A 19,235-nucleotide genomic window follows, 5' to 3' on the forward strand; every position below is an offset into this window, starting at 1 on the left:
TTTGGTTGTTGGAAGCCAGCAAGAAATTGTCTCACCTGACGGTCATGGGATTCAGTTAACAGCAACAGTTAATGTCACAATTTATGACTGCACTAATTAGCAACAAAAATTTCAATCCTTGTTGCTGTTGTAAGAATTTAAATATAATTTAAACATAATCCAATCTAAAAAGTTAATGTACCTGGTGAAATAATACATTTTAAGCTTTATTGCTAGAAGGTGTAAGTGAAGTTCCATATGGAAGGGTTTTTCGAAAATGTACTAATGAATGTTGAATGCCATTTTCCCACTTGCCACTGTTAAAAGAAAAATTGATTCATTATTTTATTTATTCATTTATTAAATGTCTTGGATCTGGGTTCTAAATATTATCATAAGAGTGCTGTGGCAGTGAGGGGAGGAGTTGAAGTCGTGACGATACGACGTGCAATCTCAATGCTCTGAGATCATAGTCGACACTTTTGCCACTGGATGGTCCAAATGGACCTAAACTGTCCTGCAGAGACAGTGAACAGGAAGAAGATCTTGCTGATCTCAGGGACATTGCAAAGTCCTTGATTGATCCAAGAGAAAGTCTTCAAGCCGGTGACAAAAAATCCAGCCAGAGGCTGACAAAGTCAGTGCGACTCCAAAACGGAAGAATATGGAAAGAGAAAGTATTTCCAGCTGGTGAGGAAATTTTACTGTTTTAAGAGTGACTGCCTATAAAAAGCTTAAAATAAATTCAAATTGAAGAACAGAAGAAATAAGTGGCGGAATTAAATTTGGAATGGTTTTTGACAGGGGGTTATCTTTTTTCTTTTGAGTGTTATCTTCACGGACAGAATTTATGTAAGACCTTTGAAACGAATGGACTAAGCCTTCTTCTTCTATTTTTCTTTTTTTTCATTACTCTCTGTAACCTATGGTTCAAAACCCTCCTCTTTCATTACTGTGGGTGTTTTTCTAACTCATTTAAGAATTGGACTTTCTTTTCAATTTGAAATACAAAAGAGACATTAAAAAAAACTTTGCAACATTGGAAAAACAGCACTGCTACTTTAAAAGCTAGAAACTTTGTGTATTGGAAACGAAACACTTTACTTTCTCACACTGATTATCTCGGCTCGGCACTTCAAGGTCTTACTGCTTGTTTACAGAGAGTGATAAGAAGAAAAGCACACAGATGTTCCTTTGTGGTACTTTTAACCAGAGAGAGGTGAAGATGAAATGATTATTGTGAATTGAAGTCTAACCTTTACTAAAAACATCTAAGCTAAAATAGCAGTGTTTATTAGTTGAAAACAATGGCGCAATTTCAACAGGAGAAAGAGGCTTTAAGTCTGCAAAAGATATTCTCAGAAATACAGAAATTATCAAATACACGTGAGAGGATTGAGAAAAAGTTGGATGATTTTGTACAATTAACAGCAAAATATGATGGAGAAGTTAAAGAGGCTTATCAAATGGATAAAGTGGCAGTTAAAATTCAAAAAACCGAAGAGGAAAATGAATATAAAGAAACTAAAACTCTTAATATTTATGGTGATTAGTTTGTCTCTGAAAATGGAAAGAGTGGAATATTGAAAGAGGAATTAAATGGAGGGGAAACTTACTTCAGATGGCAAGATACAGAAGAAGAAAAAATAAAAGAATTTATGAATCTAAAGAGAGAAATTTTATTAGCAATAGTTTTGATTACACCACTGACAATTAAATATAAGCGGATTAAGGAAACAGAAGAAGGGCATCGAAATTATATGAGAGATTTTATAAGCAAAGAGTTGCTCAGAGGAGTCCATATAAAGTTGATTAAAGAGAAGATAAGAGGACTGATACCACAAACAGCAGAAGATATGAGACTGTTTTGTTACTGGAAAGATACAGGTTGATAGATGGAAGAGTATAACTTAAAATTAGATAAACTTAGTGAAATTTAGTGATAATAGATATAGTTAAACAAATAATTGATAATGATAATAATGTATACAATGTATAGTGTCATGATAAGCAATAATGGGATATGAATATTGAATGGTACCCATGAAAGGAAGATTAGAAACCCTCTTGGATTTTAAATAAATATTAATATTAGGGGGAAAATGTTATGATACAGGATATAGTTAAATAAAGGAGGGATAATGATAATAAAGTATGTACAGGCATGGGTACAACATAAGGAAATTGGATGTAAATTGCAAATAATGATTTGGAAAGAAGGATTAGAAAATTTTGCTATTGAATATTATGAATGTTTAACTAGAATAGGACATAAAGATTCAGTGTTATTGGAGGATCTTAGAAATAGTAAATGAAATGCTAGTATGTGGTTACGTATTAAATCTTGTATATTTTATGAAGGATGTTTAAACAATTATAGTCAAATGTAAATGGATGCATGATGATGGAAATATGTATAAGTATTTGAGTTAAAATATTTGAGTTAATATGAATTATGTTTGATGACTGTGGAAGAGATGCATGAAAGCCTTTTGTAACCAACTGATACACTTTCTACAGTATGGAAAAAAAGAAGATTTTATGTGTTGTGTTTGTTTTGAAAATAAAAAATAAAAAAGAGAGTGCTGTGGCAGTAATGCTGGCTAATTTATTATGTTGGTTAGCAACTGTGTTATAAGTAGTTACAAAGCCTGTACATGATGCTGATTTCCATTGTAAACATTTCTTTTAGATAAAAGAGAAGTTACTGCAATTGACAGAAAAAAGAAAAGAAATGATTGACAAGTGGGAAGACAGATGGGAATGGCTGAGATTGAGTAAGAATCCCATGTCTGCCTTTTTATAATGGCATGATCTTTTTTTTTTTTTTGAAGAATTTTAGTTTCCTTGAATTGTATTTCAGATTGCACTGTTACAAGTGATTGTTCCATTCTCTCCTTCCTTCCTTCCTCCCTCCCTCCCTCCCTCTCTCCGTGCCGTAAAAATATTTATTAATGTTGGAAAGTTTATGATTAAAAAAACATTCATAGTATAAGTAAGTAAATATGTATATTAAAACAAGAATAAAAACCATTAATATAGGAAAAAGGAAAGATTTTCCAAATATTTTCATATTTACTCTGATTTTTGTGGCAGTCGGACCAAAGGTCCTGAAAGATAAAAGAGAGATGCACATGTCAGAGCACAGCAAGAGTTTTAAAAAATCTACTCTTGGGATTGGCTGTGTTATCCGGAACTGCTGGGGGTTATAATTCAGCACTATGTGGAGGATGACAGCTTTCCCCATCCCTGTGGTACACTATAAATGTTAAAACATGTACTAGCTCTGAACATGGTATGTTTCTGACTTTAACATAGTTCTGGAAGTACACCAGTTTTCAAGGGATGCCAGTGTTGCCGAGGCCTGGCTGTTGGGACAGGAGCCGTATTTATCAAGTCGTGAAATAGGGCAAAGCGTGGATGAAGTGGAGAAGCTCATCAAGAGGCACGAAGCCTTTGAAAAATCAGCCGCAACTTGGGATGAAAGATTTTCAGCACTTGAAAGACTTACCACGGTAGGTCACAAGACCCAAATCAGATGTTTTTCATGATTATTACCTGACCTGATTAAATTCTCTAAATAATCACATGAATCATTAATCAAGAATCAGCAATATTTATTGAACATAATTACATTAATCAAAGAATAAAAACAATATGTCTGAAGTGAGTATAGTTAGCGCTTTGAAGTATCAAATATTTACATTGCATTAGAAGGAGCAGCTGAAATCACATCGCCCCCAAATGGCACCCACAGAATCCTAATCTTTATATAAATTCAAGTTAAAATGGCTGGAATCTTGCAAAATGGCTGTGTAATTATTGCAGTGTTATTGCAGGCAAGCTCATAATAGTTTTACCAAAGAGATCCTGGCATTTGGCAATCTCTTAAGATTTTTGCCAGTACTATAGTTGAGGACTACACGTAGTGCTCAATTTAAGACCACAATTAAGCCCAAAATGTCTGTCATTAAGTGAGACAGTTGTTAAGTGAACTTTGCCCCATTTTATGACTTTTCTTGCTACAGTTGTTAGGTGAATCACTGCAGTTAAGTTAGTAACACGGTTGTTAAGTGAATCTGGCTTGACTTTGTCAGAAGATTACAAAAGGGGATCACATGACCCCGAGACACGGCAACTATTGTAAGTATGAATCAGTTGCCACACATCTGAATTTTGATCACATGACCATGGGGGATGCTACAATGGTTGTAAGTGAAAAACAGTCATAAGTCATTTTTTTCAATACCGCTGTAATTGAACGGTCACTAAATGAACTATTGTAAGTCAAGAACCACCTGTATATTAAAATAAGCATTCCTTCTTGTTTGAAAAAAAATTAGTAATACCTTGTTTAAAATATTTGTGCTAATAACAGTTTTTTTAAAAGTTTATAAATGTTAATTAAGACACTGAAATTGCATTGATTTTAAATTAGCACCTGTGGGTAAATTTTTAAAATATCTTTTATACTGCAATAAATAGCCTTCATCCTAATTGATCCTAGGGTATATAAGAGTTATGAAAAGAGTTATGAACATTATTAATACAGTACTATAAACAGTGAAACTTCATCATTAATTCAAATCAATTGCATATTTCTTTTAAAAAAATGATTAAGATTTTAACCAGCTTTGAAACTTTAAAATGTCTTGCTAAGTCATTTTAAGCTTGAACCTGATGTTGGAATGATAGCGCTGTCAGGACCAAACAGCATTGCAAAGATTGGGTAAATAAGCTTAGGTGGCTCATAATCTTTGCCTCTTCTCACACTGCCAAAAAAGAAGAGCAGTTAGGTTTCTAAAACTCTACTTCTAGCTCAGATTAAAACCTCAGCTGGAGGTGTGAAAGCAACAGCAGTGGCTGTCCTTCCTATGCAGAATGCTTGATACTTCTTCCATCCCATTCCATTTCTTCCAGTGACTTTTTCCTGAGGAGAAAAGAGGGGGAAAAAGGAGCTGGGGCACTTTAAATGTCAGGAAATACAGTCTAATGGTTTGTGGGAAGTGTTGTTTCCCCATACTTGAAGTATCTAGGGCAGGGGTGTCACAGCGGCATCACATGACATATCGGGACTTTTTTCCCCATTCGCTAAACCCGGTGTGAGCATGGCCAACGCATGGCACATCCAGCCAAAGGCCGGGAGTTTGACAGCCTTGATCTAGGGGAAATTGGATTATTCAGTTGGAATACAATGAATTGCAACTGGGAATAGCCTACTACAGCCTAGCTATTATGTCTGATATGGGAGATGAGGAGGCTCGCACTACCTGGGCTTAATAGGATAAGAAATTAAATTTGTGAATGAAAGAACCCTAATTTATTGCTTTCTTGAATCTTCTCTGCTCCTGCAATCTCATTCCCTTACCTCCTGTCCAGTTGGAATTGTTGGAAGTACGTAGACTGCAAGAGGAAGAGGAGCGGAAGAGACAGCCTCCTTCTCCAGAGCCAAGCCCCAGAACTGGGGAGGAGTCTCAGTGGTGAGTGCCTGGAAAATGATATGATGTAACACAAAGGCGAACCTAAAACCTCATATAAAAGCTCACTTAAGGTTTTTTCTGATAGCCAGCCGTAGGTGAATATTTTTAATAAATATATATTAATTGATCAGAGCTATATGCAGTTTCATCACTAGGAAAATATTTCAATGCAGAGTTAAGCAACCTTTAGGTGACCAAAAGGCATACTAATCAGGAGACCTTAGGCAACAAAGTTGATGGTTCAATATCATACATCTAAGTAGGGAACTCTCTTTGGGTTATTTTCTACAGTGAAGACCTAATTTAGTATTTACGCTACAATTTTCATATACTTCTCATATCAGAATAAAATAAACTTATATTAGTTATCAGTAATTATGGTTAACGAGTGCATTCTTTTTGAATGCTACGAAAAGAATTAAAAGCCACATGTGATATAGCAAGCACACGCTCTTTTGTGTTTGCATGCTGGCTTAATTTCAGTGTAGGCCATACAAACCCACAAGGAAAAAAAAGATTTTTTAAAAAAGGTAAATTTAAGTATAGATGTAGTTCATTCTCAGTCTGTTTTGAAGGTCATTGGGACAGTAAATAGCTATTACCTTGCATTAGCATAGAAATAATATCCATCTATTGAAAGTTAAAACTTTTGGATGTATCTGTGTTTGGTGCTAGAAATTCAGACTTGCTAGGACTAGCTATGTGTATGAAAGACATTGAAATTGAAAGTTTGCATGTGATGCCATTCAGCCATTCAGGAAAAGACAATTCAGGTCTTCACAATGGTTGTTCTCGGGAAGGGAAGTTCTTCTCTGAAAAAATTATATTCTGCTTTCCATCTACTGCACAAATCAGTATATGAAAAAGAAAAGTTAAAAAAGGAATAAAATAAAATCTGTTTGGAAGATCAAGATGAAAGACAATTCAAAGTAAAAGTTCACTTTTCAAAGATTTAATAAAGTGATAATCCAAGTGCGTTACATTACATTTTGAGCTCTTGACAGATTTAATCAGATATCTTGTTTAATTAAAAGTAACGTCGTTTGTATTACCTTTCACTCTTGCTTTCTTTATCTTTTCTACAGGGATGGCACAAAAGGAGAACAGGTTGCCCAGAATGGTTTGCCACCAGACCAGGAATCTCCCCGGGTTAGTTACCGTTCCCAAACCTACCAAAAGTACAAAAACTTTAATAGTAGATGGACAACTAGTGACCAACCACAATCTGGACTCTGAGGTGGAAAGCAGTTTGGGAAAGACCGTTGGCTGCTTTTTCTTCTGTTTCTCCTTGTTTTATTTACTTTCAAGTTCCTTTCACTGCCTCTCTCTGCCACATCTTCAAGCTACCAAGCTTTATTTAATCAATAGCCACCACATATACTGGATATATACATATATATATATATATATATATATATATATATATATATATATATATATATATATATATATATATATATATATATATATATATATATATATATATATATATATATATATATATATATATATATATATATATATATATATATATATATATATATATATTCATTCATTCCTTGAATTTAATATTTTAGATGCTGTCAGATGTTTGTTTGCATTGCTTCATTGTTTTTATTTCATTATCTCTTATTGTGAGATTTTCACTTTGTTAATAGCCTTGAGAATTTTTGCAGTTCAAGCCACTTCTTTATGTGAGTAATTGAAATGTAATGAAATCTCATCAAAATGGAAGACAAGAAGTAAAATCTGACAGGTATGATGCTTCTAGCTATACTAACAGGTTTGAGAGCAAAATGCTAGCAAAACAACAGCATTGTCTCCAAACAGTATGAGTGTACATACTGCAGAGGAGACAAGAGGGGGGATTAAAAAAGGTAAAACCACCTGGCTATGGGTATACTATCTAGAGCAAGAGTGTCAAATTGGCATCACATGTAGGCCACACCCACCCCAGCTCTGCGAAGGTGAAAAACATTGCAAAACATCATGTGATGAACAACATGATGCCACGAGTTTGACACCCATGATCTAGAGGTTAATATCAATTGACATTCCAAGCAAATGATATCATGAATCAACAATACAAGCTAAACAACAGATTGTTCTGAAATTAGCAGTAACTACTTATCTAATAACTGGATTGATTCTGATTTACCTCTACAAGGATTCTTTGAGATCTGAATGCTTCAGTTCACTTTATATAGAAATGGAATTAAGCTTTGAGGTATAGAAATGTCAGACTTGATCCTAAATTCTATTAGCATCTAGGTCCTATTACAGTCAGTAACGTTACACAAAAGATTTCTCTCTCATTACACACACACACACACACACACACATTCATATTCATATTTATGGAAAAATGGGCCTGCAGATTACAGGGTAACAGCCAGGAGCTACTTTCACATTTTATTTTCAGACCAAACATCCAGCTTAATGAACCATCGTATGAATGACCTACTGCATATAGAGACCAGGAAGGAAAGGTTTTATGACATCTAAACCTGAGATCATACTTACATGCATGTGTACAGGTTAGGATTTTTGGTGTTCCCTGGGCTTGGTGGTTTTCTTGTACATGTTTTATACCAAACTAGACAACATCATCAGCTAGGACGTGTTGGCTAGAAATCCCTGATGAAAAGCTGGTTTACAAATCTTGTTTGCGTTCTCTTACCATCTCAGGATTGGATGTGATTAAACCTATTTTTGTTTATAGCTTAACTTTTATGCATTCTCAAAATGTAGGTGATCATGTTACACTAGTGTATATCAGAAGTGATTAAAACAAAAGTTTTAACTCGAGAGAGCTGTGACTACTACCAGAAAAATCAGAGCTGCTTATGCCTTATCACTCAGATCAAGAGGTCTTTCAAGTTGAAATAATCATGAGCAGTGAAAGAGAAAACAAGTATAGTGATTGGTCTTTCAAGATTGATGCTTTGTGCAACTATTTAAAAAAACATTTAAAATTATCCTTTTTTCAATGTTTAGCTGCATATATCTTTATATTTCTGCTTGTTCCACGTACGTTAGGCCCAGGGAAGGAACATGACATTTCTTTTCATATGTTCATATGAAATAGTAATCCTTGATGCCCAACTTATTTTTAGTTGAAGGAGGCCTTAGCTATATGCATGGTCATATTCTTATGGAAGGGATAAGAGACTAGAATAAGGTTGACACTTTAACACTTAATCCATATTCCTCTTATATGTCACAAAGTATGACATATAAGAAGACTATTATGAAGAATAGAGGGAAGACGTAAGATGTGTAGAGAATGAAATTTTATATTGTTGAACTTATGTGAGACTCCCAGGGTGAAATTGGGGAAGAAAAAAATAATTTGGAGCTGGCTCCAGCATTAGAGAGAGTAAGGCAGTGTTCTTAGACAGCAACCAAAAAGTTTAGCTAACCTCTCCAAGTGTCCCTAAATTATTTTTAAAAGAAGCATATTCTTTAAAAGAAGGAATATTGTATGTGTACAAGTATGAGTATTATATTGCTACTTCAGAAACTTGGATTTATCCATAGTGGTCCCATCTACTTCTTTGTGAAGCCTGCAGTAGAAGGTCCCACTGGAATCCAATTATTGCTTTAACTTAACATCAGAAAACTACATACACATGCTGAAAATGCAAAGTAATTCTATTTGTTTTATTCATCTATTTATTTTGTTTAAACTGTGTTTCATTTTCTTAGTGAACACAGCTGATTTTACTGAAAGCCAGTCATAAATATTTTACTGCCCATGATAGAGCAACTTCCTTCTCAATTCAAAGTATATAGTAGCCAAACCCAACCACATTATTTTGGCATGCGAGGCTGAAAAAAATTACTCTATTCTCCATCCACTGTATTGAAATAAAATAATAATATGAATGGTTTTCAATTTTCTATCTTTTGATGACTTCTAAATCTTTTCTTAGAGGTATTTGTTTCACTATCCTTAATGAAAAGGCGGAAAACAGTTCACAAAATTAGCTAAAGATAGTTAAGACTTATTAATAATGTGCAATTAACGTATTAAAATATTTCATTTTGTAAACCAGATTATGACATAGTAGACTAGTGGTTTCTATAATAGATGATAGTTGGAACATTAAGAAAGATTGTCATAATGTATTCCCTTTCAGTCGCCTTTATTTCAGGAAGCATTTTATTTGTGAACTTTACAACTATAGAGTAGTTTCCAACAATTATCTTTAACAAACTACAGTTAGTAAATCTGGTTTTTGTTTGTCATACGGAAGGATTAAAATAATATCTGGTGGAATTTGTGAAAAGCAAGAAAGCTTGGATGTATACTTTAATACACTTTTGTTTTTATTATCATGCACATCTCTTCTTTTCTCTTATCAGGATATCGGCATAAAGCTTCTTAATTTTTTATGTAATTCAATGTTTTTTTTTAATATTTTGGTCTTCTGTTGTACTTACTGTTTGGTCTCTGCCCCTCAAAGTGCATTAAAGAATGCAGTAACTAGAAGTGCATTCCAGTCACAAGTGTCTAAGAAGCGTTTAGCTTCAAAATAATTGGCTATATAATCAATAGAAAACTAATACAAAGTATATCTGATCTTAATCTCAGAGAGAGATGCTGCAGTTCTCTCCAATAATCATGGGTTATAATTTGGTTTTTAAAAAATTACATTCAAAATTATGTTGATTGTAAGAATGTATGGGTTGCCTTTCATTACCACAAATCTCTTCATTATTCATCATCTAATGAGACAGAGGCTCAGGAGGAAAAAGACAATGCTATATTTATTCATGCACTTTGAAAGCAAGGAAGGGATATCACTCTCCCCCTCCCACTGCATCTTATAGTCAGAATTTGCAAACCCGAAGAAGAAGCTGACCTGAATTGACTTGAGATTAACCTTCCAGTGATGAACATGTGTTTTCATAACATGCCTATGTCCCATCTGTTTCATTGTTGTTGTTAACCCTTAGCACCCATGGTATTGTCTTTGCATGCTCAGAGCATGTTTCAATTAAAAGTTTATTTAGCCCCATTCTTTACCCTCCACCTTTTTGTCGTTATGCATAGTTTGCCTACATGTTTATTTGTTTGGGGAGGGGTTTTTATTCTGTTTATGGCTCAAAGCTTTTAATAAAAAAAAATAGACCATAAAAATATTTGTCACTAAAAAGCAGTTAGAAAGCTTTTTCAATGCCTCAAGATTTCAAGGTGTTCCTGCAGTAGCCTCATCTACCCCAAGAAAATTTCTTCACTGCCTTGGGGTATGACTGCCCAGACAATTAAGCTACTTTGCCAGTAACTATAGTTCAAGAGTAAGATCTATAGTGATGATCATTTAAATGGCAGAACTGTCACAAGCTGGGGGGCAGCTGTTGATTTAATAGGCATGCAACACTCCCAGTTTCACTGCCTGTGATGTAGATGCAAGGTTAAGAGGCTAACAGTACTATGATAAACGAAAGAAGTATTTTCTTTTCTTTTCTTTTACAAACATTTTAACTCTTCCCACTTTATGGAATCTAATTGGGACAGTTGCTATAATTTTCTTTGCTTTTATTGCCTACTCTGACTTAATTGACACTTAATTTTATTCAAAATCTGCAAGCAAGTAAATTAAATAGTCACATATTCTCAACTGAGCATTTGTTCCATTCCTTAATGCTAGGAAAATTCATAGTAAGTTTTCCTAATTCTTCAAAAAACAAAAAAAAGCCTCTTTCTCATATTCAGAGAAATAGACATAAATATGGGGGCGTAACCGTATATTAAAAAGCATTTATATTTATCCATATTTTTGTTTAGTTCAATAGATTGATTTTAGACTACAAGTAATAAGCTCTTTTAAGGGAAGATTTAAAATTTTAGAGATAAAATTCAATATTGGAGCCCGGCTGAGTTTCAGAAATTAGAGTTCTGTTTAAAACTAGTAAGTTGCTCTATTTATGAATTTGGAAGCTTTTGGGAAAAGATCTTTGATAAAAGCTAGATATAAAAAGAGCTAGATTTATAATGCAATCCTGAACAAGCTTGCCGTTCAGTAGCATTTATCCCAACAGGGTGTGATTGTAATCTTGGAAATGTGACACCTTTATATTATTCTATGTGTACTCCAAACAAGGATCCATTATTTCTAGTGGAATGTGAGATGTACAAATATGGAGAGAGAATTTACAACTAAGATAGAACAGATAAACCAGACGGGAGCCTAGTTGGCCTTTTCAAATTAGACCATTTGTGTTTGTATTTAACCTCAAAAGTTTCAAGACTTTTGAAAAGAACACATATGTTGCCAAGTTCTTAAACTAAAGTAATACAACCCAGTATAATTTGCAAACTGTATTGGAATCAATATGTTTTCTGAATGAAAACAGTAGGTGTTGGTATTGGGACGAAAAGAGATACAATATTTAAATAAATATTAATATTCCAAGCAGGATCCTCCAAATGGCTCAAAAGTATAGAAATACAGGTAGTCCTTGACTTACAATAGTTCATTTAGTGACCGTTGGAAGTTACAACAACACTAAAAAAAAAGTGACGGATGCCCATTCTAGCATCCCCACGGTCATTATTTACATTCAGATGCCTGACAATTAATCACATTTATGATGGTTGCAATGTCCCAGAGACATGGATCTCCTTTTGCAACCTTCTGACATACAAAGTCAATGGGGAAACCAAATTTACTTAAAACCATGTTATTAATTTAACAGCTACTGTGATTCACTTAACAAATGTGGCAAAAAAGCCGTATAATGGGTCAAAATTCACTTAACAAATTTTTCACTTAACGTAATTTTGGGTTCAGTTTGGATCATAGGTTGAGGAGTACCTGTACTAATACAGGGTTTTAAAAGCAACTAATTTGCTTAAACCACTAGTAGGAGGATGAGATAGACTAAGACACCCTTACATAGCGCATAATTTTACTGTAAATATAAAAGCTAGGAGGAACGAATTGAGGGTATTCAATTCTTGTGTAAGGTAAAAGACTGGTAATCTTTGTAACTAGAAAATAAACCATGATGGAAGTTACAGGAAAGTTGATAGCCATCTTTTACAAAAATCTAATCAAACAATTGTAGCTAAACTGGCAAATGTATAGCTTGCTGCCTAATGATTCTGCTGCTTCTGTATTATCCCAGGCCTGGCTAAAGCAGCAAACATGTTTGTAGTAATTATGCCCTTTATGATTCTTTGCTTGTTTCCAATATACAAATGACACAGTGTTCATAATCTACTACTAGAGCATTGAGCAGTGCTAGGCTTTAACTTGCTAATAATTATCCCTACATTGCAGTATTGTAATCCTTTTTGGGCTGCTACCAATGGCTTTTTTGTGGCACAGAACTGAAAATCCCTAAACCTCAATAAATGTTATTTATCCCAACTGGAACCAAACCACCACTGTGAAAGATTAAAGCTTTCAGGATTCCGATATAAATGATTTAGGGGAATGAAATGGCTGATGAAGACCTCAAGAAGTGACCAGTCAGAGCTGGCCCCTCCTAGGCAACTCAATTGCAACACAACGGGCAACATGACCGACAAAGCGAGTGATGGCCACAGCCTTGGTTCTGTCTTTGTTTGGGGGTAAATAGAAGTGTGATGTTGAGTGATTGTAGTGTTTTTTTCTGGCTCCTTTAGCACCCAATCCACCCAATTCCAAAGTCCAGCCATTGTGACTTTGAAAAAAATTAACATTGTAACTTTTGACTGATTGCATTCCACCTTCTTTCCTTTAAGCTTGTCTATCTTTGAAAATCTAAGTTCCTTAGAATGGTGGACATAATGAAATTGCATGCTATCCTCTTCCCAATTTCTGCATGTTGCTTTCTGATTATGTCGGCAATTTGGGGATGCGGTAGGACAGCATTCCTTAAACTGATGGTCTCCAGATTTCCTAAACGTTATTAGAAATAATAGTTGGGGCCTATGGGAGTTGGAACCCCAATATACTGTATATAGCAGATACTGTCTTGGGGAAGACGGAAATAGTAGGAGACAGCGGGTGGCTTATATGCAGAAACTAAAAGAGAGTTAAATGCTAAATCAAAGTATTTTTATCAATGTTGTTGACTATGTTACTTCACTGGTTTAATATAAGAGTTACTGCACTGATTCAGCTACAGAACTTTTATTAATGCCTGAAAGACAGCTGATGCAAATCAGTTTGAGCTTCTGTTTCTTCTGCTCTCTCCCAACTTTAAAAAAAAGTGAGATTCTTACTGTTTCAAAGAAGTAAAAATGCTAAACGAAGTGGCAACAATTCAGGGAATGACACATTTACCAGTTATCGCTCATTACCAGTTGTGGGATGGCAAAGAACATTCTCTGTAGTCAGTAGTGAAAAAATCCTTGTTGGATTACAGTTTGCATTTGCTGGATCGAACTAAAGGATCTGATCAGAAGTGCTAAGTGCAGTAAAACTCTCACAGATGGGTTCTCCCCCTCTCATTCTTCATTGCTTCACTTCTACCAATTGGGTACTAATCTATTGATACCTTCTAATTCCTTTGGCCTCTTGTTGCTCCAGCTGAATGTGAGAACAGTTTTATTGAGCAATCTAGGCTTTGAGACACCAAGCGTGCAAGTTTTGCAACTGAACATTTAAGGCTTTTTTTTTTAAAAAAAGAAACAGTTTTGTGATATCTTCTTTTTGAGCGTCATTTATAGTCTCCCTCTTGTTTCTTAGATGGGAGAAGGAAGAGAAACCAATGAAATGGTCAATGGTGCAGCAGACCAGAGGACAAGTTCCAAAGAGACAAGTCCAGTTCCTTCACCGACAGCTGATCGCAAAGCCAAGAGCAGCCTCCAGGCTCAAACCGCTGCCACCCTTCCAGCCAAAACGCAAGAAATACCTTCCGCCCAGATGGAGGGCTTCTTAAATCGTAAGCATGAATGGGAATCACACAGCAAGAAAGCCTCAAACAGGTATTGTATTGCAATTAAGAGAGAAATTTTAAACATTTTGGATTTTATTTTGACCAAGCATCTCAAATCAGGTGCTCTCCATATGGGAGTATATGTGTAGGTAGATTATTTGGCCCTGTAATCTTGTGTGGTGCAGAGGTGGGCACAACACACTCAGACATATGCACACCAGAAGTGGTATTCTGCCGGTTCGCCCCAGTTTGGGTGAACCGGTAATGGTGGGAGGCTCCGCCCACCACCCAGACATCAACATGGACGCTCTGCGCAGAAGCGAAGCAAGTGCACACACACGCTCCTAGTTCCAAACCGGTAGCGAAGATAAGAGGAAACCATCACTGATGCACATGCGACATAGATGTATTCATTACTTTCTGTAAAGGCTTCCCTTTCCCTTTCTACTTCTAATAGCAGGGAAGTATTTGTAGTCTTCCTTCCAGCAGTCTTGTTCAAGATCACTGTTTGTCAAACTGCCATGAGCTTCACGGAAACAACAGCATTTCCCTAACGCAAAGTTGATAACTGACTAGTTAAGCATGTGAAAGAATCAACAGGTGCAATTACTTCAAAGATGGTAGCATTGAGCACTTGCCTTTCATATCCAGGTGCCAGCTTCGAGACTTCAGCATTTAAAAATGTGTAACAAATTTGAACTAAACTATTATTGCGAGTCAAAATTGCTAACACAATGTAAAATCCAGCATAATTGATGCCCAGTTTTTGTTGGACTGAGGCCTGTAACTTCAAATGACCCATTTGGGACTGCACTGTAAAAGGCAACATAAAAAGATTAAAACAGAGAAAAATAATAATTAAAGGCAATTATTATTAGAGTTCATTTAGTTGTTTAACTATTTTTAAGATACATGTGCACGCGTATAGAGATATTCTTCAGATCTCAGGTGATATTTCTTCTAAAATAATAAGACTTTGGTGAGCAAAATTATTAAATAGCATAACACACATACATGCACAATATGTGTCATGCAGAGAAGGTATCAGAATGAGGCAAGAAAAGACAGCAATGTGATTATTTCTTTTGGTAAGCAGCACAAACGGGAATGTGTGTGTCAAAGGAGCCACATTGACCTCCAAGTGGGGTCCTTATTTAGTGCCAATATGGCTTATGATAGCATGTTGCAGGTTGATTTCTGACATTGCTATGACTTCCTCAGAAAGTGGTTGAATGTTAATAAAAGAGGAAGATATGCAATTCTGGGTTATAATTTGTTTAGATCTCCTGATTACATGCCGGACAGGAGGAAGAGAAAATACATTTTCCTGATGGCAATAAGCTTGTCAGTTTCAGATGTTTACCAAGCTTTTCACTTATCTGCTCAGGGATATAGCAATATCATTTATGATTCTGTGCCAACAATTCCCTCCTTTCAGCAGAAAAACCTTGGTTGCATCATGTTTTCTTGGTTCTGATAACAAATAGAGCCTTCGATTGAAGTTTAGGTCAGAATAAGAAATAGGCTAACTATAATAGAGATTGCTGGAACAGGCAATCAAAACAAAAATGTATTATCATTTTCAATAACATCAATTTTCTGCAAGTTATGCAGAGCTTATTAAAAGGATTGCTACTCGTGTCCTTTTGCCTCTCCTGTCCTGATCACCAAATAGGCCATATGCTGGCCTTAAATCACAACATTGATCATACATTGTACAGAGCTGATTTAACCTAGCGACTATATGTCATCTTTCAGATCCCATAGACTTTACTGAAAGAATAGAAAGGTTCCCCAAATCTTGCTAGTAGACATCTACATTCTGAATATTAATTTGGTTTAGGAACTCTTAAGTCATTATATTGGAGAAGGATCTTTTCATTGTCCAAGCAGCACTATCTGAGACAAACCACAGTGACATCAAAATAATGGCGTGTGCGTATCATACAATTAGTTATTTGCAGCCCTTCATTATTGTGTAATATCATTCATATTGCATTGTTTCACTCACACTTATGCAGATGCTCATATGCCCAAAACAATCCTATATGCTGCCACTCTTTCTGTTTGCCATTACGCTAATGAAGGCATTTTATTTATTCAAAATTGGTAGCCAACCAGCTGGTGTACTGTCTTACAATAAGTGAGTTTTAACTGATATGCTTTCTCTTTTAATCACTTATAGCAGTGATTAGTAATGATATTTGAACTGAAAATCTGAAATGTTCAATAGGATATATTTTTTTAACTGCATTTACTTGGGTGACCAAATCCCAAGATTCAGTGTTTCAAATAAAACATGTTTCAAAATTTTAAATTCTGAGATGCATGACAATTTGCATTCCAAAAGCATCCCTTTCCAAAGAGTGCCAAAATATTTCTACTATAATATAATTTCTACTATATTCTATAGTAGAATTACTATTTGTCCAAATTATGCTGACCATTGTTCCTAGATATGAAATTGCTTTTTTCTCTGCTAAAACCTATAACCCAAAGCCTTTAATTGTAGGAAGACAGAGGAAAATTGGGCTTGTTTGTGACAATGATTTTAACGCTTGCTTTGCTTTTTCTTTTGTGTCTCAAGATCATGGCATAATGTTTACTGTGTTATTAACAACCAAGAAATGGGTTTCTACAAAGATGCAAAAGCAGCGTCCTCAGGCATTCCATACCACAGTGAGGTCCCTGTGAGCCTGAAAGAAGCAGTATGTGAAGTGGCAGTGGAGTACAAGAAGAAGAAGCACGTATTCAAGTTAAGGTAAAAATCTTTATTTCTATGACAAAAGATTAAGCGGAGCAATAACTTCCAGCCTACATTCATACATTCAGTCTAAAAATCTTTTATCTTCCAAAGTTTAATGCACTTGGTTAAACTGAACGTTATGATATTCATTGTGTGCATATCTCAGATCGGGGTGCTGGAGGTTCCTCCATCACACAATAGCAAAAATATATTGTATATGTTTGTGAAGACTGCAGATGGTACATACATCAGGGAGTCTAGCCTAGTGATGGCAAACCTTTTTTGGCTGCCGTGCCAAAAGCGGGGGAAGCACAGGGGGTTGTGCGCTGGCATGCCACACCCATAATGCTATGCTTGTGACCCCCCAGCACGAGTATGCGTATGATGTGTAACAAACTCTCCCCCCCCTCCCCGCTTTTGGCATGGTTTTTTCGCCCTCCCCAGGCTCCAGAGGCTTTCTAGGGGCCTGGGGAGGGCGAAAACAGCCTCTCCTGCCCTCCGGAGGCCACAGGAGCTTCCCTGAAGCCCCTGGAGGTTGAAAAACGGATCTACAGGGAACCCAGAAGTTTGGGAATAGTGATTTTCAGTTTGTCTGTAGGGCCGTTTTTCGCCCTCCAGAGCCTTCAGGCCCCTTCCCTGTAGGCTCTGGAGGGCAAAAAACGATGCTATGAGCAAACCGGAAGTCCATTCCCGAACTTCCGGTTTACTGGTAGGGCTGGTTTTTTGTGTTTTAGAGGCTTCAGGCAGAAAACGGCCTCAAAAGAAGGCCAAAGTCAGCTAACAAGGCAACGCCTTGCGTGCCCTGACAAATGGCTCCACGTGCCACCTGTTGCACGTGTGCCATAGGTTCACCATCATGAGTCTAGCCTATTGATACAAGAACAAGGTCCAGATCTCATATAACTCTTGTTTTGGTAACAGAAACATTTGCTCTATTCAAATGTGAATTTATTCTGAACTACAGGTTAACTGATGGCAATGAATACCTTTTCCAAGCCAAAGATGAAGTAAGTATTTTCCTTTCATTCATTCCTTTTTTAAAAAATAAAGTTGTAGCCAATATTTTGTTTCTCTATGCAGGTGAAGTTCATTTCCCCTGGGTGTTGTGACTAGGAAGACACAAAGTTTGTTATGGGAAAGCCCAGAGAAATCTGCATTTGGTGAAAATGTAGTCCTGATCTGCCCAGACAAATCAGTTTCAAGCAGTCTGGGGTCATTGGCTAACCTCTCAGCTTATGCAGGCATTTTAAAATTTGCAATACTACATGAAAACCCAAATTATTGCCAGAAATAAGTCCTACTCTGCCTGGATAAATCTGGGAACAGAGGAAGCCTGGAAGTGGACAGTGCTCATCAGGTTAGAGCCAGGGCCTTTTACAGAACTGAGCAGCCATGAATTGCTCTTGTCCAGGAAGGTAAGCAAGTCATACATCAGATCATCCCAAAGCTGTCCCTACATGCAAAAGCTATCCTGTCTTAAATTAAAGAAAGTACAAGCCTCAAGAGATAACTGCTCTGCCATCTTGAGCAGTTGCCTCTGGGCTTTTGGTTCATCCCAGTTGCAAATATAGCTATAGCTATCTGTTTGACATGACATGTTCAGAAGCTAGAAAAAGGAGCATGTGTGAAAAACTGCACCACATGGCTGCAGAAGGCAGCCTGTTGGGGATTATCCCTAGGCAAAGCCCATGATTAATTGCAGTTTCTCCATTGAACAAGCTCCCAGCTATGCTAGCAGCTTTGAAATTATGAGAGGTTCTGTACTCAAGCTGGAGACTACCTCAGAGTGGTGTTAACTTTGGTTCCCTCTCCACCAACAATGGAGGCATATACAGTAAATCCAGTGTGGGAATTAGGAGACTAAACTACAGCCAGTTAGATGTAGCAGCTGAGAGGGGAAGTCAGTTGTCTGCCAGGCTCCCTTTGACTTGGCAGAGGAGAACTCCAAACCAAGCTGTCTTGGCTGCAGCTCAGATCCTGAGATGGGGAATTCTTCCTGAGCCTGAGCTTTGCTCAGCAGAATTAGCTTTTCAGTTTGCCCTGCCAGCAGCGCAAAGGGAAGTCATCAGGCTGGCCTGGGAATAAAAGGCGGTGGGGAAAGGAAGCAGTGATTCAGGATGCAAAAAAGGAAAACCATTTAGAAGGTGGATGCA

At 36.4% G+C, this 19,235-nt stretch overlaps 1 protein-coding gene and 1 long non-coding RNA gene across 5 annotated transcripts in view; one reads left to right on the forward strand and one right to left on the reverse strand.

Annotated features, from left to right (window-relative positions):
- Positions 1–19,235, forward strand: part of SPTBN1 (spectrin beta, non-erythrocytic 1) — a 202,793-nt gene that overhangs the window by 181,905 nt on the left and 1,653 nt on the right. For 3 of the 4 annotated variants that reach the window (XM_081943073.1, XM_081943074.1, XM_081943075.1), the window contains 7 exons: positions 2,672–2,756; positions 3,298–3,494; positions 5,359–5,459; positions 6,545–6,608; positions 14,147–14,385; positions 16,924–17,097; positions 18,047–18,089. In XM_081943073.1, the coding sequence (XP_081799199.1) occupies positions 2,672–2,756; positions 3,298–3,494; positions 5,359–5,459; positions 6,545–6,608; positions 14,147–14,385; positions 16,924–17,097; positions 18,047–18,089 (903 nt within the window). Of the gene's footprint in view, positions 1–2,671; positions 2,757–3,297; positions 3,495–5,358; positions 5,460–6,544; positions 6,862–14,146; positions 14,386–16,923; positions 17,098–18,046; positions 18,090–19,235 lie in introns of those variants that run through there. The other variant, XM_081943076.1, reaches the window with a different exon arrangement.
- The window catches only part of LOC309387025, a 317,032-nt gene that overhangs the window by 112,168 nt on the left and 185,629 nt on the right, over positions 1–19,235 (reverse strand). The window lies entirely within an intron of this gene.

The sequence above is a fragment of the Natrix helvetica genome (assembly GCF_964273705.1).
Source record: "Natrix helvetica genome assembly, chromosome: 2".
NCBI classification, from domain to species: Eukaryota; Metazoa; Chordata; class Lepidosauria; order Squamata; family Natricidae; genus Natrix; species Natrix helvetica.